At 39.8% G+C, this 26834-nt stretch overlaps 1 protein-coding gene across 4 annotated transcripts in view; it reads left to right on the top strand.

The window, feature by feature from the left end:
• LOC138112860 (VPS10 domain-containing receptor SorCS1-like) overlaps positions 1 to 26834 on the top strand; it is a 270350-nt gene that overhangs the window by 160466 nt on the left and 83050 nt on the right. For all 4 annotated transcript variants that reach the window (XM_069020456.1, XM_069020453.1, XM_069020454.1 and 1 more), the window contains 2 exons: positions 3915 to 4073; positions 18005 to 18078. In XM_069020456.1, the coding sequence (XP_068876557.1) occupies positions 3915 to 4073; positions 18005 to 18078 (233 nt within the window). The remainder of the gene's footprint in view (positions 1 to 3914; positions 4074 to 18004; positions 18079 to 26834) is intronic.

Genomic DNA, 26834 nt, shown 5'->3' with positions numbered 1-26834 from the left:
TGGAGTCACCATCCCTGCAAGTGTTTGAAAGGTGTGTAGATCTGGTGCTTAGGGACATGGTTTAGGGGTGGACCTGGTAGTGTTAGACTAATGGTTGGACTTCATGATCTTAGAAGTATTTTCCGGCCTTTATCCCATGGCAATTTCACATCATTTGGCAAGGGAACACCTCAAAGATCATGTTTGATTTCATGAGCTAGGTTGCCTTTCCCTACAGGCTCTAGGGACCTAAATTTAGGGTGTGATTTTCATGTGCAAAGTCATCTTGATTCCTCTGTGATGTTTGGAATAAACTCGTCCAAAAATGAGTATTTCTGAGAAAGCAGAATATGCTGTATTAGGCACTGTAGAAGCAGAGCAAGATGTTTGATGCTTCTTTGAGCAGCTCACATTTCAGGAAATCCAGCATGCTTTCTACAGTCAAGCCAAAAATTATAAAAATAGTTTCTTTCTAATCTCTTTATCTTAGATATTCTTAGCTGTTAAAGTTTATTGCATCTAAACTTAGATTAATTTTTGTTATTGTTGCTGGGTTTGGTTTTTATGCTTTTCTTGTTCAACACGTTTCTGTCCAGTTGTATTTTCTGTATAAACAGCTGTATAAAGTCAATGGGTAATAGAGTACTTAAAAGCAGAAATTGGCTTAATTTATTTAAAAGGAAATTCTAAAGTGTACTTACTCTGTATTTCATATGCTGCAATAACAAAAGCATTAAAATTAATTGTACTTTCTCTCCTTTCTCATTTATATTCCAGGCAACTTAGGCAATAAAACTAAACTAACATGACTGCAACTGCATTAGCATGTAGTGCAGCTCAGTGTAAGTGTGTTTGTGGAATGAAATGGTTGATGTTGAGATGACATCTGCAGTAGGGGCATTTTGGAGGTAGAGGGTCTGGCTTTGGAGTAGTGTTAACGGGATACTCCGATCTGAACGCCCAGCACTGCTTGGAAAACATTTAGTTTCCTTGCAAAGGAATGCATTTCCTGTGCTCTGAGATCACCGTGGCCCCAGTCAGAACACAAGGACTTGCTACAGGGGTTTCCCCAAAAATTTTGGAGTGTTCATTTCAGAAGCACACTCCTGGTCTGCTCTGGAAGGTTTATATAGATGCACACAGCATTTTCTTCTTGTTTTGACATACTTTTCATACAGGTATTGATTTATTCTACTTATCCAATAAATGCTATCTTTTGGGCTTGTAACTCTGATTATTTACACACAGATATGTTGTAATGAAATTTGCTTTTCTTATCATATAAAAAACACGGTGCTGTGGCTGTGATGTGAGTAGTGACTGATAGTCAACTCTGGCTTGTTTAGCTTTATGACACGTGTGCAGAGTGATTAGCAATACAAGGTACAACAGTGGAGCAGATAGTGCTGAAAGCTGGTCTCATAGTTGGTGATCTGACTGGTGGATAGAGTCATCCATCAGCTCCCTGCCCTGCCTCCCACTCTTTGTGTGCCCTCGCATAAATTTACAGCAGTTCTGCACAGCTCTGCCACATCTGAGGTGCTACTGGCATACGAAACAAAACTGGTGTGTCCTGAAGCGCTTTTACCTACAGAATGGCTGGTTATCACAGTGCAAAGCCAAGGCTTTTGGAGACCAGGGACACCTGAAAACAAAGTACTAGTAGCCCAGGGTGGTAGTTAGCAGATTAAAGCCAAAGTCAGCAGCGTTTGAAAGTCTGTTTAGGCACTTAACTTTTATTGATTGGGTGAAGAATTAGGTGCTTCAGTGCCTCAACAATTTCTCCTTCCGATCCCTTTCTAAGAAATGCAGATAAAAGCACTTTCACACTTCAGAGGAGTGGCCTGACAGAAAATGTGTTAAGGCAGTGATGTGCTTGGATGTGATGGTGATGAGGTCAGATGAGTTCCTTGCACAGGTAGAAGGAAGTATGTGAGACTAGAGTGGACCTTGATTAACAACTTGCCTTGGAGGCACAATCCAAAGTCAATGACAAGACTCTTATTAACTTCAGGGAGCTCGGATCAAGCCCATTGATTTGTGCTTATTTCTGCTCTAGTTGCTCTAGTCCAAATTAATGCTGTGCTGTGATATTTCCAAATACCAACATAAACAAAATCCACTCAAGAAGGAAGTCATAAAAATAGGAAAATAATCATGCTTGAATCACAGTACTGAATCAATAAATGTTTAACATAGGAACCTTGTCCCAGAAATTAGTGTGATAAGAAAAAGGAACCAACTCATAAACATCACAATTTTTTGTTTCAGAAGCTGAATAGGCTACCTAGTGACAGTATATTATATTTATATATATTGATAGTTTTATTAATAAACCCTACTGTGTAGCTTCTACCATCAATCAATCTTCAGTTTAAAAATCACATGAATTATATGCTTGGTGTATTTGAAAGTGTTATATGAAAATAAAAATGTTTAAAAATGCACACTTTCATTACAAATTTCTAAAGTAAATCAGACATAATAGGACATTCTACCTTTATGCTACAATGGAAACATTACCTATTTTATGTTAGAGATACAGTGGTGTTTTGTAACTGGTCTGAGATTATTCAGGATCTGAAAGTTCAGAGATTTTGCAGAACCCCAGATGTCTATGTCACAGGCCAAATTGTTAGGCTATCAAGGGGGTTTCTAGAGATAGAAAAAAAGATTTGGCAGCTGCACAATAATGAAGGACATATTCTGTGTAGATTATATGTGTATTTACACCTTCACCTATGAACAGGTCTTTAGCATCTGGTGTCTGTGAGACAGCAGATGCTATATTTCCTTATAATTCATAGGTAGTGAGTTAAGTTGTATCTAACTCTGCCTGCCTAAATGAAAGAAGAGAAGGAAATAGTGTGTGATTTTTGCAGTGCTTAAACCCAGATAGGAATTTGCTTTGAGAAGTGCCAGGTGTGGATCCTTTCATTTCAGGCTTGTCTAAAAACAGATCAGTGTTTGCCATTTGCAAAGCAACCTAGAAAAAATAAAATAAAAATGCTAATGATTCGAGCCTTTAATACCTTTTCAAGGCAAATATTCTTTAAAACTTTTCATGTTTTTCAGTCATGATGCCTCATTCCCATTCCTTAGGGGTATTACTCTGTTGCTTGCTGAAATACTGAAATACTTTTTATTGCTCAGACCTATATATTCTCTCGTGCAGAGACACATGAGAGCAATAACTCGTTATTGTCACTGATTAATCAGCAATGCAGACCAATTAATTAATACCACAGATAATGGGGTAAAGTAGCTGCTACAACTGTAAGCCATATATCTTTTGTCACTCCTAAGCTAACACTCCTGCACAGAGCTAGAAAGCAAATTTGCTATGCAGAGATTATTTCTGATACACCACCAAATCTATAATTCACAGCACCGTAGAAACTGGAGGTGGAAAGAACCCAGCACATTATCTGATGTGTTCCTGTGCCAAAGCAAGACTGCTTGTTGCAGACAGCCAGGTTGTTACATTTCAGGCAGTGAAACTGCCTTCTGTGAAATTTCTGCCAGTCTAACAAAACCCACCATTAGAGATCAGTCACACCTAACTTTTTGTCTGCCACTCCAGTAGATCATTCTTGAAAACTCTAGCAGCCCACTGTGCCTCCCAGGTAACTTCTGTGCTCTAGTGTGAAAAAAATCAGGTTTAATTTTTCAAATAACCTAAGCACAGCTTCATTTAGGTCTGGTTTAACTAGTGGTAAAGTCATTCTGCCTGTTTGATCATACGTTATGTGTTTGTATGCATAGCTGAAACACACTGTTTTCATTCCTGAAACACTGGCTGTGGTGGTTTTGACATTACATTGAAGCATTTTGTAATAGTCATATACAATAAGCTTCTCTGAAGTTCCTAGCTGCTTGCTTAGTTTTCCATCTGACTCTTAACCACTGTGTTTTCATCTCTCCCTTCCATACAGATAATGCTGCTGACTGATCCAGAAGTGGAAAGCAGCTTATTAATCAGTTCTGATGAAGGAGCCACCTATCAAAAATACCGTCTGAACTTCTACATCCACAGTCTGCTCTTCCACCCCAAACAGGAAGATTGGATCTTAGCCTACAGCCAAGATCAGAAGGTAAGAATTGTGGGTTTCTTTGCTTAGGCAGAACCTAGAGTTTCCCCATCTCTCTGTGGAACTGCTGCAGAGCATTCAGGACAGTCTTCAGGGTGATACCAGTTTGGTAGTTCCAAGCAGAAAACAGTGACCAAGCCTCAGTGTAAAAGGTCAAAGTAAAGGATGTGGGCATCTGCTCTGTTCCTGGGGCCCAGCCCTCTGTTACTGATCTGCCAGTCTGTGTTTATTCATCCATCCTTTTGGCAATATTGTGTGACAGGCAGTGGGCACAGAAGACAACTAGGATCCTTCACAAACCTCTAATGAGGCTTTTGGCCTCTTATTCAACAATTCTCTTCCTCCAGTTTAGTATCAGCTCCAAGAACAGTATAAGACACTCCTTGTTCCTCTCTGGTTGGCATATTTTCAAGTAGTTTTTGATTTTCTAAGAAGAAAAAGTAGCAGTGAATCAATTTCCCTTGAAGTCCAGCTCCCTCAGTATGGGTAATCCATCAGCCAAATAAATACGCTGTGAGATTTGCCTTCATTTTTTGCTGCCCAACCTAAAACAACAACACAGGACTTTATTGTGGAGAACTCATTGTTGGAATTTTTTGAAAATCGGACACATCAATACTCACAAGTCAGTTTTCTTACACTGAAGGACTTGATAGAACTCAATCTGTTTAGTTCAACAAAAAGCATATTGAAGGAAAACGATATTGCTGCGCATAAACATTTCCAAGGGGAAAGACAAATCATAGGAGAAACCATTTTGATTTAGTGATAAAACCTTCTAACAAAAATTGATGGTTAGGAGTCACTGGCGGATAAACTCATCTGTGAGGTGACTAGCCTTTGGAGCAAACTGCTCAGAGAAATTGTAGATTTCACATCCTGGCGTTATAAAGTTTTTGAATAAAACTGTAAAAAGACCAAGAGTTTGTTGAGCTCCCAGCAAGGGTAAAGGAGTGCAATATCTTGGCACTTAGCATATAAGCTTTTATGCAAAATAATGTAGTGGTCTTGCCTTTGTTTTGTGTATGATGAGTCTTTGAGAATAGAATCTATGAATATAATCCATAATCTAACTGTTGGCTGAATTGTTCATGTAGGTTATACATTAATGTAAGGATCAACATAAAAGGTTGAAATCTGTGATGTTTTCCATCTGTGTAGTTAGATTCATTGTGAAATAATTAAACTACTGATTTTCATTTTGCATAAATTAGACATGTTTTTATTCTTATTGTAAGCCTGAGAAAACAAAGGCATAAGGAAACTAAGTAAGTAAAGTTGCAAAATGATCATATTGAAATTTCTGGAATATTTCCATCCTTCACTTCACACTCAAAACCAGAATCTTTCCAGGACTGTGGCTTAATACCCTTTGCAACTAAGAAATGCATCTTGCCTCCTAATTCTTTCTGTACAGTCAATTGCATGCAATACTTTTCACTCACCCCTCTCACAGCATTTTGTAGAGTGTAGTATGGTTATACTTTGTTCTGAGGAAGGTGCAGATTAAATTACTTCTGTGTGTACAGTGTGTAATTAGACAAGGCCAAAATGTTTCCTTTCCCTTGTGGCTGTTCAGTTCTCTGGACTGATGTGAAACAGAACAGAAGCTCGTCTCTGATGTCTTTTTAGGACCATTGGAATGAAAGTTACTGTGTTTTAGTAATAGGAAATTTATTATATGAAGATCAATGAAACTTTCAGTGGGAACTTTGTCAAATAAAAATAGGACGCAGTAGAAAATTCATTTCAGTTGTTAGGGTATTCAGTCTAATCAGGAAATAATTCTAAATTAGAGGCCATATAGCTAAGGCTTATTTAATTTATGATTGATGGCTACCAAGAAGTTTATTGTCACTATTCTGTAGGAAACTCCCACTCTTCCACGGAATCCTAAAAGACAATCTGGATATAAGAACAAAGGGTCTGTTTGTGTGTTGACATGAATTTATGGGGTTGGTGTTGAAGTCATGTGTGAGGGGTGTTTGGGGAGAGAGGACGTAGGCTGTATTATAAATTTTTTTTGTTATGGCATTGATTAGAAAATTGGATAACTGTTGGTAATTCAATACTGTAGTTGCAAGACAAAAATCAGGTAGCACAAAGTCTGTAGATCTGTACCAATTAACTCCAAAATAGAATTTTAAAAGTACACGGAATGGGTATGAGTCACAGGCCTGGTTTCTACTTTAAAGCCTAATGGATACATTTTCTGACTTCAGCAAGCTTTGGCCAAGAACTGTAGAGGGTAACCAGCAGGCGAAGGGTATTAATCAGCTTGGACTAAATTAAATGCAACTCGAACTAAGGGTCAACTTCAGCCCATGGCTAAGTGTAAATGACTCCCATTGGTTTTGTGTTTGTATATCCAAGGGCAGAATTTTCTTAGAGTAATTAGGAGGTCCTGCAGGTATTTAGATAATTGCAAAGGGAGCTGAAGGGTGCTTTGCAACAAATGACACTGCTGTTAGCTATTTCCTGATCTTGTGCTAATGCCGTATTTAAGGGAAGAGAATCCATTACTCCTCGGATTCCAGGCTCCGTGTGCATACTGACTGAGAGTTACCCAAGGAGGCAAGGGGAACATATCTGTGTGGTAAAGAATTTACATTTTGAGGCCACTAACTTTGATGCCACTGACTCAAGAGGCTGTGATGGGGGCTTTGAAGAGTAAATTGGATTTTTGACTAGTTAGGATTGGTGCAGTCATTTAATTTTGCTGTTGACTGGAGGGAGGTGATAATCAACTAGAAAACACTTTTATATCCTTCTAGCAAGCCACTCGATTGTTGTCATCCATTTGCATTGTGTCATTGCAGCAAGTGGGATGGGGAAAATCGGGTGGTGAATAGAGCAAGAGCTGGAGAGACAGGAGAGACAGGAATCACATTGGATTTGGACTGTTTTGGTTCTCAGAAGCTGTCCATGCAATTGAGAACTGATGAGGACAAAGCCAAGAGTAGTGGATGCCTCTCATTGCTCAGTTGTAATAAACAGTAAATGGGTCACACAGAACCATCCCTCAATCTCTTCACAGCCCACTGAGTCTATCAATATGAAAAGATCTTTTATTGTTTGTTTTAATAGGGATTTACTCAATTGGAGGGAAATCTGTTTTAACTGAAGTAATTTTATGTCCCAGTTTCTTGGGTGCTGTTTGTGAGTGAATGTGGTTAATTACTGGGGTTCAGCTGACGAACAATAACTCGTTAAGCTTCAGTGACTCGGTTGCTTTTGTTCACGTATCTTTCTCCTGTGTCTCTGCCTTGGGCAGTGGACTTGAATTACCACTGCTGACAGACCAGTCCCTTATTCAGTCATGGCTTTTTCCTGCCAGTCTTGGGAAAAAAAAGAGCAGCAAACCATCTGCTGCCTGCACTAATTGCTTCATGATTGCATTAATTGTTCTGGCTGAAAGTACAGTTGTTACTTGGCTGATTCTTACCACATAATTGCAGAACTACTGCATGCTTCTCTATTTTCTGTGTAAAGGAATTACAAATCAGAAGGAAACTCCAGACACAGTAAAGCAGTGCTTGTGAGGCAAAAGCTTTTTGGAGGTCTTGTATATGTGAGCTCTCGTGGGTTTAATCAGCTTGCTTGTAGAATGAGGGGCTGTATTTTATGGGAGTATTACTAATGTATTACTGTGTAATCTTCAAAAGTGGTTTGCTGTGTAATCAGACCGTGGAATATGAGAGCCTCTAGTTCATGTGGAGACATCTTCTGCTATTCAGATGGGTCAGACACACAGAGGAGTGGTTAGTAATCAGCCAGGAATAACAGAGCTGTTTGGGGAGATGAAATAAAGGTGGAATTGGGAAACAAAAGTCAGACAGGCAAAATGCAGAGCTGTAATTGCCCAGCTCAGGAATAAATGCACAGAGGCACTCAAGTACTGAAAGGCAGCAACAGAGGCTGAAAAGCAGGTTTAAAATGGAGTTATTGTTGTTGCTTCTCGTCTCTCATTCTAAAGTAACTCTTGAAAAGTGAGGCACCCCAAATTAGAGGAGCCCTGTCAACATAGCACTAGTAAATGAAGATGTTTTATGTTTTGGGGGTTTTTTTTCTTTCTTTATTCATTTCGACCTTTTCCAAATATCTGATTCCATCTGTCTACCTTTATTACTCTGTGTATCATGCTGAAGATGAAAGTTAGGGACTGATACTTGGCTGTATTTCTGAAATGCTGAAGTTTGGCAAATCAGGATTCTGGTACTTTTGAGACACCCTATCTTCTGACATCAAGCCATGCAATCTTCTTCATTTTTCTGCATTATAGAATGTCCACTCCTCATGCATGTAAGTGGAAGAGAAAGGTATTCTTATATCTGGGATGACAGAGAAACCACTTAGAAAAGAGATACAGATTCGTATGGCCACAGGATGTCTGTGAGGGGGCAGGCCAACACTTAAAAGTACCTTCAGCCCCATCTATCCATGTGTATTGGGGAAGATGAAACAGGAAAGCCTTATAAATATGATTGCCTGACAAAAGATTTTGGGAATATAAAAACTATAAGCGACATCGAAATGAAAGCCACCTTTGAGATATAAAGTCTTAGTTACTGAACAACTGGAAAACAATGGTATAGCCGGCTGAAGGTAATCCCCTCTTGATTGAACAATACCCTCTGCTTGCAGACAGGTCCAAGGGTCAGAGCAGACCCTACTAGCTCAGCAGAAGGGGTCCAAGGAGTAGCTTTTAGAAGTTAAAATGTAACACTCTATGGTAATGTAATAACTCTTATAGGCTGTATGTAAATACTATAGGATTTGTACCTTGTATTAGATTGGCTACTGAGAATTAGAATATTCAGTACAGAAGATGATTTATTGTATTGTAACAAGGACCTCGCTCTCTTACGCTCTTAACTCCCTTAGTCTCTTGCTCTTGCTCTTAGCTCTTGGCTCTCTTGCTCTCACTCTCTCCCTCTCTCTTACACCTTGGGCCTGCTTGGAGCTGCAGCTGGCAGCTCTAAGCAGTGCTCTTGTACCCACGCCCTTTGCAATAAACAGCGTGCATCAAAGATCTGCTCATAGAGATCTCTCGTCTCCGTCCATACTGTCCGAGCCCCCCCGATGAGTTTCTACAATGTGTTTTGGTCTATTACATGTGTCTGACAGTGACATGTCTGCCACAGATGTAGCCAGTATTCACTCTTTAAGATGTGATGGGCTATTCTGATTACACTCTGTAATTTTAAAACCTTTCATTCCACTGTATTAGGATCATACTTTGAGGGTGAATCTGCTTAGAAAGGATCGCACCTGGAACCTCCAAGGGTTCCTTTCAACATAAATTATTCCTTTTGTATTTAAACACTCTTAGTTTCAATGGTAACAGTAATTTCTTACTTAGACCAGAGAAGGAAGAATAAAATTCAGATTAATTTTATCAGAAATTGTACCATGGGTAAAAAAGAAAAGCAAAAAAACCCCCAAAAGCTGTTACCATCAAGTGACCTCCTTTTGGTGTGTTTTTCTCTTCTCCCACACTGCTGACAGCAGTAGTGGCAACAATTTAGAGGACTATTCACTTGGGCTAATGTTGGCTGAGGGAGGCTAATCCCATCTAAAATTAATGGAGAGGAAGAAAGCTTCTCTAGAGTGGTAAGCATTAGCCACTTTGAATCATCCTCTGGAAAAGCCTATCTCTTTTGACAGACTGTGGACACAGCCAGGGAGCTAGTTTGCATAAAGTTAACATAGCCTATGTGAATAACTCCCCCTTTCCCTATGGCATTACTCCTGCAACAGTCTTACACCGTTTGTGTTAATATTTGGGGCACCACTAATAATCCAAACCAGTTTTCCAGCAGACTTGATTCTCTTTGATGCACATTGTTGAAGATGAAAAAGTAACAAGTAATTTCCGTGTTAAAAGTTGTTTGCCCCAGATTTTGCAAGGTTGCACTTTCTGCTCGATCTCAGATAACTCTTCTGGTTTACCAGCACTTGTGCCAGGGATGCATAGGGCCTTCCATGCAAAAGCCTTGTGAATGCTGTTCCCTGTTTTTAAGACATTCCACGTGGTTATGTTTTTAACAAGCAATGCAGAGAAACACCCTCATTTTAGCTAGGGCTGTGTGTGAGGACTCGAAGCACAGACACCTGTTAGGCATCCTGGTAACATATCTTGCACACAACCCTTTGCAAATATCCCTTGCTATCTCTAGGCAAATTGATAAGTGTTTAGTGGCAGTCAGCATCCTGAAAATAAACAAGGAAGGGACATCAAAAGGAGAATAATGATGCCAGATTGTATCTTTTTTTTTCCCCTTTCCTTTTTAAATTGACAACAAGCCAGTGTGGAAAGTGTGTTGAAAAATATAGTTTCCTAGAGTACCCATCAGTCTTTTACAGACCTCACTAAGCATAATGTGCTGGGGTAACAATTAAGGTAAAATATGGAATTAAAAGTGATAGGAATCTCTAATGTTGTTTCCTACTCTAAAAATAAAAAGGAAAAAGAAAAAAATCAAATAGCAGAGCCCAGTGGAAGATAGATTTCTGGGCCAGGAGTGTGATCAGTGAAACAGAAGGAAAGACTCTCAAGCAGTAATCACTGTGCTCTTTACCACTGACTCACTCAGGCAATCTTTAGGCAAATCAATATGTCCTTGCTTATTCATCTGTATAAACATCAGCCCTCTGTACCCTTAGATAACTTGTTCTTTTTCTGGTTTGGGCTCCTTGGATACATACTTGTAGTTCTCTGCAAGATTTTCTGTGCTCTATATAACTCTACTTTTCCTACTTCCATGAAAAAAAACCCCTACTTTTTCCTTTCCATCAGAGATGGACGGTTCACTGGATTAGGAATAAAGACATGTACTCCATATCACTTGATGTGCTACTGATCTCTGTGGTGTTGAGCAATTCCCTTCACTTTTCTGTACGTGACTCACCTCTGTCTCCTCTGTCTCTGTCCTTTGGTTGGCTGTAATCTCCAATATGTCTCCAGTTCCTTATTATACAAAGTGCCTGTCAACACTACGTTCACTTGAAGCCATAGGTTTTAATATAATGCAAATGATAAACAAGAATTTATTTTTAAATTTAAAGCTGTGCATGTGTGCATGAAAATTCTGACACTTTGCCCTAAATTCTGGTGTAGTAAGCCTTTTCTCTTCTGTTCTCATTCAAATACGACACACACAAATTTGAGTTTAAACAAAAAATGCACTTATTTATTGCAGTAATCTAAGCAATTATGAATCTATTTAGTAAATTTATAGCTGAGCAGAAAGCAAGTGCTGGGTACACTGTTGCCTGTAACAGAGATAGTGTATTTTAGTAGAGAAGGGAATTAACCTTGAGGACAACATACTAAGTGGAGTGGTAAATTCATCATCCCTTGGACTTGAGATTGGGTGTCTTTCCATATGATACAATCTAGTTCAGCTATCAGTTGTTGACCTGAATAATTCTCTCTACTGCTTGAGTTACTGGTAAAGATGCTGCAGCATCTGTTAGGGGGAGAACACACTGATGATCTTAGAGGCTCCTTCTGTCTTTAAAATATATATGCCAGTCAGAATCCTTTAAATATCTCCTGGTAAAAAATATGTTTCCTGTCACTGTTTTAGCGTGTGAGTTGAATGAACTGGGGACATCATCCTAATGCAGTTGCTTGCAAACTGCCACAAAACCAGAACACTGGCTGATGTGGCTCACAGGTGGCAATGTGTGAGGAGTTATTGAGGGATAGGTAGGAAGAAAGCTGAGGGTCATGTTCGGGATGCTTTGATGTGTTGGACATTCACAAAAGCAATATGATCATACCGAACAACTCTGCATGGCATTAGCGTGTGGTTCATCAGCAAAAGCAGCTGCAGAGCTGCAGACATAACTGGTGTTTGACTGGGCTGTGAAGCAGGTATCTGGCAGCTTTATCACTCTGATGAGTTTCCATCAGCATTCAATAAGCACCAGTTATTGGGTAACCTTATTGATGGCTTCCGCATGCGTGATTAATGCATTGCCTGCAACTTAAAATGTTCAAAATCTATGCAGCATCCTGTGAACTTTATTGCTTCAAGGATATTTCAGCTTCTTAACAGTGGAACTTACAAATAGTATAGAGATGAGGGGAGTAAATGAGGATCTGCCCTGTAGTCCGTTTCTGTATCCTCAATCATGAGTCTTACACTTTATTTTAGGAAAGAAATACCATACATGATTTTAGCTGCTTTTTTATACAAAACATACTTTTCTGTTAAATTCTCTTGGAAGAGAAAAGCCTGGTCCATAGTCTGACTCAGGGAATAGCAGCATACCTCCCAACCTTTGGCTGCTCTGAAGAAGAAATGTCTTGTGCAGCAATTTCTTCAAATGTAATGTACTTTGTTTGATACTCAAGTAAGCTGCACTGGATGCATGTTGGGAACATGTCCATCCAAGTCCCTTTTCATTCCATTTCATTCCTGTTTCCAAATGGCTCTTTTGCCACCGTGGAAACTTCTTTCCCATTGTGATAATTTTTTCATCCAACAGATAGAGTCAGGGGCAAAAGGCTGTGAAAGACCATAAAGGGCTATTGATTATGCCTATATAAACATGTTCAATCTGAAGTCCTGCCCTAATGCACTGACCCCACTTTTTCTGCAGACTGCATAGAAAGCAAAAGAAAAGCAAGAGAGATTAAATTGGAGAAGTACATCACCAAAATTGCAGCAATCCACGATGCCTTCCCTACTGTTCTTTGCTTTCCTGAGATTTTAGATCAGTTCGAAATACAGTCTTTCACAGTTTAATATTTGAAAAATGCTCTTATGAACAACAAGAATGATGACTGAAACCTTGAAGACTAGAATTTCTTCAAATGTGCCTGCATTTGTAGTAGTAGTAAAAGTAGTAGTAGTAAAGTACAATTTATCAGCAATAAACTTATTCTGCATAAATGAATTATAAGAAGAAGGACTTGCTGTCATGTATTTCAAGTTGTGTTGTTGCATCTCAATTGTCTTTATCCATTTGGACTCTGTTATGTTTATAGTTAAAACTAAACTGTGCTTTTGGGATGTTACATTCTCTGGTGAATTTGAAATTTGAGGGGAAAAAAGATCTCTCAAAATATTTATATGGTTCACCGGTGCAAAATCTGTGCCTTAGGTGCACCGGTGTTTTGAGGATTTTTGTATGTGAACAAATTCTGTGTGAAGGGGTGAGGGGAAAACACCATGAATAGCATTAGTTTTAATCATCTCATAGAAACACCAGGAAGAATGAGAGTCAAGAATTGAGCATATGTGAAGAAAGTACCAGGAGCACTGACTAGTAAAAACCTTCTCATGGAATTGGAGGTGAATTTGAATCAAACCCACTGCTTTCAAAGCTGTTCTGAGCTAGTGTTCCAGTTGCATCTGGCTTTTTTAGGGTCAATAATGTAGTGTAGATTGATTTGCTTTGGTCTGATCTGTGTCCAGGGAGAATGAGTGGAGAGTGCATGGAAACTATAGGTGAGAGAGCCTTTTCTTTTTGAATGTTAGAATACCGAAGTTGGTAAACCCAGTCAACAAATAGACTCCATGCTGTATTCCATTATAGCTTGTTTATGGGAAATCTCTTAAGTAAAAGAAAAATTTTAGGAGCTTTCTGAAAGTATTTCCCTAATGTCTCTTCCAACATGCAATTTAACATTTATTTAACCAGGTTTTGAATTTCTATGTGCATTTGTTTTGTATGAGATTAAACCAATGTATAAAATTGAATATCCTCATCAGCATAGGAAGCACATGGAATTGCCACATGATTCAAGATCTGTATGTGGAGAAGCATCATGATCAATTATTTAATCCAATCAGTTTAAATGCTGAATGATGAGACATGATGGACACTCAGGGTTCATTTCTATCTGCAGCAATCTGAATAGGCACTAAAGTGAAGATGAGAGCACAAAACATTCCTCACATGAAAGGTTTAACTAGGAAAAGTAATCTGTTGAAAACAGAAGGGGTGATGGTAGGTCTTGACTGGCATAATGACTCTTCAGATGGCATTATATCAAAATGGGTGGGTCAAATAAATTCCAGTTATTCTTAATGGAACATTTTGGAAAACATCATGATTTCTCCCTATATTGTATAGAATTTAGTTGGCTTTTTTATACTGTGAAAGGCAAAACAAAAAATTAATCAAGTCTGAAGTTGGTGCTGGAAAGGTCGGGAAATTAGAATAGGAAAAAGAATAATACATGGCAACTGTATCCTGCTGTTACTTAGACATGCCAGAGCATCTTAAGGTGAGGCTTACATTATCCCATAAAATACATGAGCAGCTCTTATGCTTCACACACAAGTTGGGAAACAAAAAAGATGGAGGAGGAGTATCGTGTCATGTCTGGTGTAGATAAGGAAAGAAGTTCAGTTTTCAGATGTCAGCTTTCCCTACTCCAGGAGACAGTGGTGTCATGTTGTGAGAAGGCTGGGGAATTGTCTCACCATTCAGAGGGTTTATTTGAATTCTGTTCAGCCTCAGAAAGTATTTGTAACCTCAGACCAGCCTTTTCTTTTCCTTTGCATTTCTGTTTTCTTATATAAATGAGGTAGGTGGTAAGTTTCTACTTCACAGAATATTAGGATCTAAAAAAGTAAAACAAAGCAAACCCAGACTGTTAATGGTTGTTACAGAATCTGTGTATTACACAGAAAAATAAATGTACAAGAGAAGAAGCAGGAAGAGAATTATTCCCTGATGAACAAGGGTCAAATCTGAGAGATCAGTACAAGATTTTTACTTCATAACAGTTTTGTGTCTGTGACAACAAAAATGTCAGCTTGTCCCTCAGATGAAAACACAATAAAATTGTAATAGGTTCCTTTTCTATCTGTGCTTGAAAAATAAGTGTAGCAAAGAACATTCTCTAACTTCAGTCTAATAATGCAAATTGTCATTAGACAGCAGTGCTTGCCAAAGAAAACAAAATGTCATCTTTGAAGGGACTGCCTGCACAAGGCTATCACAAGAAGTCCCAGGAGAGAGAGGGATTTTGTAACAAGAACAAAATACCATGCTGGGTTTAAAAAATATCCATACAAGCACTACAATAGATAAAAGAGGAAAAATAATCCCAGCTGTATCATAACTACATTTTCTTGACAAAAATGTAGCCTTCAAATACTTCTTCTTTTTTTTTTTTTTTGGTCTAGCTAAATAAACTCGGTTTAAAAATGAATGATACTTAAAATAAAATATCTGAAAAAATCCTTACTGCAAAGAGTTTTTTGGGGGGGGTGAGGGGGATTCTACATAAGGTGGGGAATTCCCTGTTTGCTAGACATACATTAGTGCTGCTTGTGCTGCTGTGAGTCAGTAAAGGCCAAGGCTGGTGCTGAGATAATGGCAGAGGATGAAAAACCTTCTAAAGCCTGGTTATTAAAGTGTCTTATCAAAGACAATGAGAGCTTTGGATATGGGTTCCCAGGGAGCTGGTATTTACCTCTGAGAGCCGTTGCCTTTTCTTACACACTATCTCCAGCTCACTGGGCACTGGCTCCTAATTTAAGAGTCCAGCCCTGACAGTAGAATTGCTGTGTCCATTTCCTACCTTTGAAACAGACTTAGAAACTCTTGCATTTCTCCACATTTTTGCCTGAATCATGTCTTCCTCAGGGCACAGATTAGGAGAGAGCAAGGCTGTCTGGGTGCTGTGCAGCTTCACAGCCTCTGTTGTGATGGGGGCATTGACAGATGCTCCAGGTAAAGGCCCCTCTGGAGTAAGAGTTGTGCTGGAAGAGCCAGAGGGAAGCTGTGGCACTGGGGCTGTCAGGCAGCTGGCACTGCAGTGGGGCTGCAGGCGTGGAGGAGGGTGCTACACAAGCACAGAGAATTAATTCGTTCTAGATACCATTACTGTCACCAGCAAATTCAGAGAGGGAATAACCTGCTGAAAGCTGTGCTTGGGGAAACCGGAGAGGGACAAGGGTGAGAGATACAAAGGTGGGAAAACAAGATTCAGTATGATGACTTCAGCCATCTGAACGTCAATGTCCCTGGAAAGCTTACATCCTATTTATCCCTGGTCTGGAAACACAGAGGGATTTGCTGAATTTGGATTGCTCCCTGTTCTTAATTAAAGGATCATATGAGCTTTATTGAAACTTAAATTACTGTATGTCAAAGACAGTACTTGGCACAGAAGAAACTACTTTGCTATGAAAAGAAAAACATTGACATCAGAGAGATGATAGATAATAGAAATAGCTTATTGTTGTCATGTTTTTATTTCTTTCTGCAATTATAAAAGCAGGGCTAGAAATGGATTTTGAATGTGAAGGAGGGAAAATACTTCTGTAATGGTGAGGTTCTTGAATAGGTGACCTCAAATCACTTCAAAAAGTGGTTGTTCAGTGTTGCAAAAGATTTTCTTCAATTTCCAAAAAGGAAAGTTTTCCTTTGTTATAGTTAGGATTTCCTAAAGTTTCAGGTAAAAATGTACCTAGAATCTTCTACTTAAGGAAGAATAGCAGACTCACTGAAGTTTTAAAACTGGATGCATTTGTAGCCACAGAACTAAACTGTTTCTCCCTCTTCTTACTCTTATTATCTTCTGTCCCCTCCACCTTCCTCCCTCTCTCTTCTTTGACAGTGTTCAAGACAAAGGGAAAGAGGTGAATTTTTAGATTTAATATTTTAAATTAAATTTTAAAAAGCTCTTTTAATTAGTTTCTCCATGTTCTTCCAAGTTTTTACTGTAGGAAGGGTGAGGGATATTGGGGTTTGCATTTGGAATCAATATCCAAATAAGTAGACCTCAAGATTTTTTACATCCCAGTCTCATAATTATTAAAATACATTCAAGTCATCCTTCTGATGAACCCAAAGCTTTCAAATAATCATTTTTTCTCCTCAGTTACTCTCACAGTCATCCATCTTTCTCTTTCCTACCAATCCACTGCCACTATGTGTTCCAAAAAAATTTGCCATGGTTGGCACATAAAGATTCAGATCATTTGCATTTTATGCAAAATCCCTTAAGAGTTGTCATGAAAAGGGAGATCATAGTTCAAAAAACAATGTCCAACATCTGCCTTGCCAGAAAAGGGGACTGACCAAGTCTACCAGGCAAAGGAAGGAGGGGAAATAGGATGAATCTGCAAGTGTAGGGCTGACTGCCTCTCAATCCTTCCGTATGATAAATTTGAAGCTAAATAAAAGAAATAACAGAACCCAAGTGATCCTTCCCTCTACTGGCCTTCTGAGAATTACCTGATGGCAGCACTTACAGAGAGCAGCTGTTTGTAAGTGCTCTGTAGTAGTAACATTTGTATATCATTCCACAAAGACATGTTAAAGGATTTATAATACCTGTAACATGCCTTTTTGCTGACCTTTCTCAGCCTGGTTTGGTATTTATCATGGAAAGATTTTCTGAAATGATTGATGTATTTGGGTATTGTTTGTGTAACTGGACAAGGCGAAGGTGTCACGTTGTTTGCAGGAGAATGACAAGAGCAGAGGGAAAATCACGGGTTTCCTTGGAACAAGGAACTTGTGCTATTTAAACTCATCCAGTCCTGCAAGGGAAATCGAGACATGTTAGAACATTTTTTGCTGCCAGATTGAAAAAGCTTCCTAAGGATGGCACTGCTGATGGAAAGAGAATGTCCTTCTGACATAATATTGAGGAAGGTAACTGGATGATGAACTTTCATTCAGGGTAGGTTGCTGGGTGCAATCATAAAGTGATCCCTCAGGTAATACCAGCTGTATCATACCCATATCACACATCTTAGTATTTTCTATGCCAATAAAAGGCACTACAGACATGTTTCAGCTGCCCCAGGTGTGTCCCTTTAAGACTGGGATAAATAAAAGTCCAAGTCACTATCTCAGAACTGGTAGAGGGTTTTTCAGGTTAATTCTAATTCAAATTTCTCTGGTATCTTTGTGTTTTACTGTGGTTCATGACTGTTTGTTTTTGTCCACAGTTATTCAGTTCCGTGGAGTTTGGCAGAAGATGGCTGCTGCTTCATGAGGGAGTTACACCAAACAGGTTCTACTGGTAAGACCAAAACCCTCTTCCTGGATTCCTTGACACAACTTCCCCACACATACAGAGGTGTTGGAATGAGGTCTTGAAGGCAATGTGTCTGAATGCAGTCTGCACTGCTGATTTGTTGAAATTAATTTAGAACTGGTATGAGAGGGGCATTATGTGTTTATATGACATTGGAATATTTGGTCTTTGATCTAAGGGTGATGCAGAACTGAAATACACTGAATAATAGTCTGCAGAAAGCATTGACTTAGAATTGGAGAGTAAAGAGTTCAGTCTGGTCTTGCTACAATTAAGGAACAAAGCCTGAAGTCTTGGAGTCTTGGAGGACACCAGCATTTCTGACACAGGTAGAAATGCCATCCTATAGTGGCTAGTGTTGTGCTTTAATTACTGTTAAACCTGCTTAGTCTAGGCAGCAATTAGTGTAGCTTTGACTTACATGGAAAAGAAAGCTGAGGGATAAAGGAGTCGCTGAACCTTTTTTTCCCTGCAAACATGGTTGTATAATCCAAATCAAAGATAATGTTTTCTTGTGTTTTGCTGTAAGTCTGTGGGACTTCGCATCAACTCCTTATGGAGGCAGTAGTCTGCCTGTGAGCAGAAGTGGGCTTATGTCCTGTGAATATGCCTTTCAAGGAGAAGCTTTTGATAAAATACTCATAGTGAAATCAGGAGAAGCTGAACCCAGTGATTAAAATGAGACCAGCGGCATAGTTTCTAAACTCTAAATTTATGTCAAAAATAGGTTTTGAACACAGCAATATTCATGAGTGGTTCAGTTAAATATTTTCTTTTAATTTATAAAAGAAGGAAGAGCTCTAGGTCAAATTTACTTCTAAAGTTGAATTTATATTTGGTCTGCAAAGGATATACCAGAGATTTTGTTTGCTGCTTCTGCTTTTTAATCCTTTCTTAGAACCTGTGTTAGCTGAAGCAAATGCAAGCTAAATTCCATTTTTAACTTAAAGTCATTTCTGTGGGAGTGTCTGTATAGACAGTCATATCACTATTTCTTTCCTGCAGAGCTCCTAAAAGGGTCTCAAAATGGCAGATGCAAATACAAAGCTCTACACATCTTCTGGGGTTTTTTTGGCTAATAAAAGAAATCTGGATATCCTGGTTGGATACCAAAATTGTATCCAACAATATCCAGCTCAGAGGGCTGAAAAGACTGTCCCTGTTCCTGGATCCCTGTGTCCTGTATAGTATTCCAAACCTTTTGAAGTTTCCTGTCATTGCTTACAGTTCTGGTTTATTGTGAATTGAGCTGAGGGATGCCTGCAATAAGAACAATGATGAAGTTATAATTTTCCCTTTCTGTGGAACTCCAACTTTGAAGGCCTTTTAGAAACTAACAAATAAGGGAACTCAGGCTTGGCGTTTCAAAGGAAAAGAGCAAATTAGAAGATGAAAAGATGTTCCAACCACCCATCTAATTTCCCTACAGCCATTCACAAAGCATGGAACTGCAAGCCTGTATTTTCACCTTGAACAGAATACCCCTTGCATAACACACCTCAGTGTAAGCTAGACTGTACTTCTGCTGTCAAAAGTGAAAATAATACAATTTGTAGAGACACTTGCATCTCATTCTGGCATATTTGTATAATGGCCCTAGGACAAAAAGAATGCTTTTAGCTGCAATTCTATGGACACTGTCTGTCCTCAAACACATCCACAGTAGAAAACAGCTGTGCATGTGTGATTGAAAACACCAGAGAGAGCCACACTGGGCTTTAATATGCATTTCCATTCTGTGCAGCCAGGTACCTGAGGATAACACAGCACTGAAATGCTGAATCAGAAGAGCAGCCCTTTACACTCAATGCATGGTCACTGTTGACTCCCCATGCAAGGAAAGCAAAAGGGAACTGGGGCGTAAGAGTGTGCGGAAGTACAGCTGAAATCCAGATTTCTACAGCACAATCTCTGTAGCCAGTGCTGGTGTACAAGTTGAGCCTTGCTCAGTGCTATGGGATTTGTTGTTGGTTGGGCTTTTTAAATTTATAATTATATATTTTGGCTTATAAATATGCAGAGTGTAATCAATGTGAGAAGTGAGAGGACCGACTTCTTAAGAGCAGAAATAAATAGTGAAGTAAAATGTCCTGAAGTCACAACTTAAAGCAAAATATAGGGATACTCTCCTGTTCCCGGTGATTTATCTAAATCCAGTGGCTTTGAAGGGATCAACCAGGACACAGCTGTAGTGGACAGAGAATGAGAGAAATGTTCTGATATCTAAGGAAGGCTGAGGAGTTGCTCTAGTACAGATTGCTTCCAGTATTCTCTAAGCTAGGACTTCTCTGAAATTGGAAGACACAAGGCCTCTGGCATCAGGCCTTCTTGAGGCTGCCTTTATTTACACTGCTTGTTTTGACAGGGGAGGTGCACCTGGAAGACGTCAAAAGACTTTTACATGGATTTGAATGGTTGATGAAAGCAAAGATGCATTTTCCTGATTGCTCACTGATATTTTCATCGCCATTTTAGTCTGTCATGCTGTCTTGTAAATAGCTTGTGGGTCACTCAGAGTCTTGTGAATAAACTCCACTGAGCTTGCTAGTTTTAGTCCTGAAAAGGCTCTACCTGCAAACCATGTCAGAGAAGCGGTAGCGTCTTTTACAGCTGCATTTCTTATATCTGTTGCCAAGAGAATTTTCTTCTTTATTTGCTTTTTTTCGGCTGCTCTGTGAAAAACCTCTTCCTCCTACCACTCCAGAGAAATTTAAACCCCTGAAGAAAAACAGTCTGATGATGCTTACTACATAACTTTGATAAAACACTCTGTGTAGACACAACTCAGTTCCTTGTAGATCATATGTACTTTTTATTCTTGCATCCTCTGTTTCATTAAGAGGAGTCATTAATATGGAAATAGAATACTTTTTATTCAAAGCTTTTTTGTTCCCCTTTTTCATTCTTCCACCTGCAGCTCTAAGTGATGCCCTGACATCCACACTTGCAATGAAAGAGGTGTAATGTCACTCTCTGAAAGGAGCTACCAGGTGGGAGATAAGCAGATGAATTCAAACCTTTAAAATGAGAGAAGACTGGAGATTTCTTGTCTTAAAAAACCTCTAACAAAAAACAAAGTAAAACAAAAGTTGAAAAAAGAGATCTGTAATTTTCTACCTCATTAAAAGGTTGTTAAGACACACTTGGGCTGGGCAGGCTTTAGTGATGGGCTACTCTAAAACTGACACCTCTAATAATTGCTGTAATTTGGGTATCATCACCTAACTGTTTGCATAATCTAGGGATGTGGAAGTGGTGTACTGAGGAAAATGTACTCCACTCAGAGAGTCAGTCACATGTTATGTGTCAGGTGGAGACATGGAAGAATCCACACTGCATACAAGCCCAAGACACAGCTGTTCTACACTGTATCAACAATTTTCATGTTTTTTATTATTTTTCCTACAGCTTCCTGAGATTTTGCTGTTAAATGTGCTGTGACAGCAAAATGCACGGAAGTTATCAAGGTACTTGGTAATTCTGGAACTGTGCTCTATGAAAATACCCTAATTGCTAGGAAGGAGTATTCTAAGCAATATTAATTCAGCAGCGTAATACAGAAACAACAAGTTAATATACATGGATTATTGCTGATAGCAGTGTTTACCAATGTAGTTGGCATTAGGAAAAGAGAATACAGGAGATCCTAGTTAAAAGAGTTGGATAAAAATTTAAATAGCTTTATTTAAATAGTTCTGGGTTTATTTTTGTGATAGTTGTTGGGTTTTGGTATACATTCCTATTGTGGAATTTTGCTGGTATAGATGTTGCTTTGTAGTGGATACAAATGTGAATACAACTGGTGAATGTACTAGTTTGAATACAAACCAGTGGGAGGCACCAGGTCAGAATAACAATTTAACAGGGAAATTAAAAGAAAAGGAAAAAAAAAATAAAGGCAGAGAACACTGGGTTAAACTGACAGAGTCAGGATACAACCTGACACCCTGTTAGTCAGGGTGGTGGTGGCAGTCCGATAAAATGGTGGCTGCAGTCCTCTGAAGCAGTGATCCTGTAGAAGGGCCTGCTCTTCCTCAGAAGGTCCAGTGGTGGCTGTGTATCTCCTGTCCTCTGGGAATCCAGTGGAAAGGTTGTCTGTGGTGTTCGGAATCTCAGATTATATCCAGGATGGAATGCTTGGTTGCTCCCTCTGGGTGGAGCATCTCACAATGGGATGATGAGTCAGGAGGCCAGGCGTTGATGGGCTCATTAACAGAAGATGGTCCGGAGGGAGTTATCTCTGAGTCATGCAGCAGGACAACGATGGGCCATCAACAGCAAGATAGTCTGGGGGGAGGAGGCAAGGAAAACACTGCCCCACCTGATTTCAACAGCTCATGAGGATGGTAATAGAATACACTGCAACCCCAGACAGAGAACCAGTCACACTGGGAATTATGTTGCTTTTTTCTTCCATTTTTAAAGTGGTCCAGTATTATGGCAGGCCTGGGCCCTAGGGTATATCACCGTGTCCCGCAGCCGTAGGGAGGAGGAGAGAAGATCCAGCAGGCAGGAATTGTGCAGCAAGATTGATCTATCTAATTATTTTACAAACTTTTCTATAGACTTCTTTCCTCACAGTTCAATTGGACAAAGGATCAGCCACCTCCTGGGGCGATTGGCTAAAATCCCAACACATCCATTGTCTTTCTTTACTATACCATAACTATACCATAAACAAGACTTTTCAAGGTTGCAGGTGGCTTGGTTGTTTACATACTCTGCTACCTCTTCTGTGAGAGAGAAAAGTCTCCCACGGGCCTAGAAAACAGCAAGAAAATCCTCGCTAGCAGCATTTTTGTATCTACAGTCCAGTCATCTAGTCATAGTTCAATAGCGATACTTTGTGGCTTGCAAATCCAAACATCCATGACCAGTAGTTGCAGAAAGACTGCTCAAAATGCATATAGTTCAATATGACCAAAATACAAATGCAGACATTTGTTGGTAATTAAAAGCCAGGTTTTTATTCTGGTCCTCAGAATAAGTCATGCCTTCCACAAGAAATTATTTTCTACAAGTCAGTAAGTCAAGGCATCACAATTAGAGCTGGCCCTAAAAAAAAAAAAAGGTTAAAAATCTTGTTAAAATGTCTGCAAATTTAATGTTTTTTAATCAAAATGAGACATTTTTCTGAAAAGAATCTCATCTAATTCTGATCTGAACCTAACCTTGAGAAACTTGGAGTGGGGGGGAAAGAAATAAAATCAAATAATAAAAGTGTCTTAAAAACTAACATAAAATGAACAATAGAAAAGCCCAGCTAGCAAATTAGGTCATCAAATTACAATCATTATCTCTATCAGTGGTATTGATTTTATTTTTTTACTTATTCAAGTGTTGCACCCAGACAAGCAAGTAGGGGAAATACAAAAGTAATACCACTCCATACTTCAAGAAGATTCGAGGGCTGTAGTAATGAGAGGGCTAGAGCACCTCTCCTATGAGGCTGAGAGAGCTGGGATTGTTCAGTCTGGAGAAGAGAAGGCTCTGGGGAGACCTTAGAGCACCTTCCAGTGCGTAAAAAGGACTACAAGAGAGCTGGAGACGGTCTTTTGTCAAGGGCATGGAGCGATAAGATAAGGGGTAATGGCTTTAAGCTGAAAAAGAGCAGGTCTAGATAAGATATTGGGAGGAAATTCTTCACTTCTGGGGTGGTGGGGCACTGGCATGGGTTGCCCAGAGAAGCTGTGGATGCCCCATCTCTGGAAGTGTTCAAGGCCAAGTTGGATGGGGCTTGAGCAATCTGATTTGTGGAAGGTTTCCCTGCCTATGGCAGGAGAACTGGAACTAGATGCTCTTTAGGATCCTCTCCAACCCACACCATTTATGATTTTCAGTTGGGTCATGTGTCCATGATGTTAATGATTCCCTGAAGAAATTAAAGGAGATACGTCAGTTTGGTAAGAGATGTTGCTAGGTCTTCACTCAGTCTTGTGTTTTTCTGAGAATGAGAAAGAAATGGAGAGTAGGAGAAGAAAATGGAGGCAACCATTGTGAAAGAAGCAGCCAACCAACCTCTCCCATCAATTAATTTAAAAATATGCACACACACTGAAAGGGAGAAAAACCTATAAGCATCTGGGAGGACAGATGAGTAGATAGGGCTATATTTGTGTTTCTTTTATGAGTAGTGGCAAAGAAAGTTAATCCTCAGAGCATAATTATAGAGTATATATATTTCCTTTTCCAGAGGAGGCTGGTAACTGTATTTTAAAAGCTCTGACTGTGTTCACTGGAGCAGCTGAAAGAGCTGAAAATCAAGGGGATGAGGTGTCAAAGCCCTGTTAAAAACTTCATTATATTCAAGCACTTGGAGCAAGCTGGGTGAACTGTCCCAGTGTTCCTGTCAGTTCTTGGCTTGGTGATATTTGCACGCCCACCCAGGTGGGCTGAGGCAATTTAAATGCCTCAGTCTCTGGGCTGTTTACAAATGATGCTGTGTATAGCTGAACAAGACCTTTTAATCACTGCAGGGCAACTGCTGGAGGCTGATGGGAAAGATGCCAATCAAAGTGCATTGTGACAGCCTGTCCAGAAAATCATCCACTTGACTTGACACACAAGCCTTATTCAGTGAGTTGAAGGGAAGAAATTAAATTTAAAATCTATGTATTTCATAGCTTAAATATGGTGGTTACAAGTACATGCCAGAGAAATCCACTACAGTTTTCAGGATATCTAAATGAAGCAAATACTCATCTGAATAAGCCTTTTGGGACCGAGAAGCCTCAGTCTGATTGATGCATAGGTTAGTGTGTTTTAGTTTTCCCAATTTAGCAGATATTTCTTAAAAAATCATGCAGAGATACTTTATAAATGAGTACAGACTCCCATGAGCTTCAGCTTTTCTACATCATCCACTTTCCCTCATTAAAGTTCTGCAGAAGTAGGCAGGCATCTTTTGGGGTCTCTCCCCCCTGCCATGTAGCCCTGGGAGAGGGGCCCTGAGGGGAGACACAGGGTTTTCCTGCCCCTGGTCAGCCTCGTTCCCCATTGGTTGTTCTGTGTTCCCCGGCACGGGCAAGGACCCTCGGGTCCCGTGATTGAGCAGTTCCTCAGCAGAGCCCCGGCCATGTGGCTGGAGAAATAAACATCTCTGAAACATCTAGCAAGAATCTGTCCATATATATTTCTTTTCCACTGGCCTCGTTGTCTGATACACGTGTTGCAGTTTCCCCACTGTAACAGGCATCCATCCACCATGTTCAGAATCTTGATTTGAGGGTTAATCAGCAGCAGGAGCCTGCAGTGCTGTGCAGCACCCTGGGATGTGTGAGTCTCCAGCAGGCATTGGACTAAGCAGCTGATTTCTCTGTGTGCACCTGTAAAGGACAGACCTTGAGAAGGTGAAGCAGTGCACAGTTAAGTCACCTGTGGATTTGTCTGGATCTGTGTCAGGAAGGTTGCACTGCTGTGTTCTCTTGTATGTTTAATGAGCAGCACACTGTGTTACCAGAGTTGACTTTTCACTCCTGCTCTAAATGACCTGCTGGCCTCCTCCAGAGCTGCCTGACTGGGCCACAGCACTACAAGATGCAAGAGACATGGTCTTAACACAGTAGGAAATTGTGATCCTATTAGACTGTACCAGCAGAGAAGCTGTGAATCAGGTAGGTTTGGTCCATGACATCAAGGAGGGGAGCTCAGAGACTGTAACTAGAGGGTACTTTCCTCCTCCTTTCTCTTCAAGCCAGCTTGAAGTCTTGTTTCCTGCAATATATGAAAAAAAGATACAAGACTGAAGGGCTATCTTAAAATCAGGATCTAGTCCTGATAACTGAATTTTACCCACTTAGTTTAGATCCTCATTTTAAGACATTCCTCCCACCCTGTGTTACCAGCAATAGACAGCTACCTCCTGGGAATTTGCATCCATCTATTTCAGAGTTTTAGCCAAGTTTCCTCTCTGGAGCTTCCCACGGAGAGCGGTGGTGTTACAGCAGCAGGGGAGAAGGCTTTCTTTGCTAATGCCCTCAAAGCTGTGGCATATGTAGACAGCCGAGTGTGGAAGAGTGTGGGTCATTATGCACTAGGGCTCTAAAACTAGCCCTAAAACTAGGTGGTGAGATGGTGAGAGTAAAAGTGACTCCCCATGGCCTGAAAGTCACACCACTACCCCCGTTTACTTACTGTTGTTGGCAGCAATAGCCACCTGCTTTTCTGGGTCAGTGCTGTGGGGTGGCACAGTTGGGACAAATTGGGCTTTGCTCACTGCACTGCTGTTTTCTATCCCTTCTAAAGAAAGTGTGACAAAGTAAAGCAAACCGTAGAATGGATCTGGCCTGGTGGCTGCCAGCTGAATTGAACCAAATTGTATGATTTCATGTGATTGGACAATGTGGGAAAGAATAGTGCAGAGATAACAGGGAGAAACTAATTAAATTATGGTCAGGGGAGATTTATTTGCCAGATATATAGAAATGAAGTGCTGATTTATACCTATCTGGAATCTGTCCCTGTGTTTCTAAAACATGTCAGGAGGATGTAGTTAAGAGATATTAAAGCTAGAAAGCAGTCTTTAAAGTATATTCCAGGAATAGTAAAACCTGTGAAATTTCACATAATAGGGACTGAACTAAAGACACCACAAGAATTGCCTCCCACACTAAGCTCCCTGGTGCAGATTCACCGACCTCTGCAAGCAAAAAAAGGAACAGAGAGTATCTGCAAAGTCCTCATGGAGTCAATATAGCAGTAAAAGAAAAAGGAGCCTGGAGTACTCTCAGGCTCTATTTTTG

Source organism: Aphelocoma coerulescens, chromosome 6 (genome assembly GCF_041296385.1).
Source record: "Aphelocoma coerulescens isolate FSJ_1873_10779 chromosome 6, UR_Acoe_1.0, whole genome shotgun sequence".
Taxonomy (NCBI): Eukaryota; Metazoa; Chordata; class Aves; order Passeriformes; family Corvidae; genus Aphelocoma; species Aphelocoma coerulescens.
This window is presented reverse-complemented; position numbering and strand designations above follow the sequence as displayed.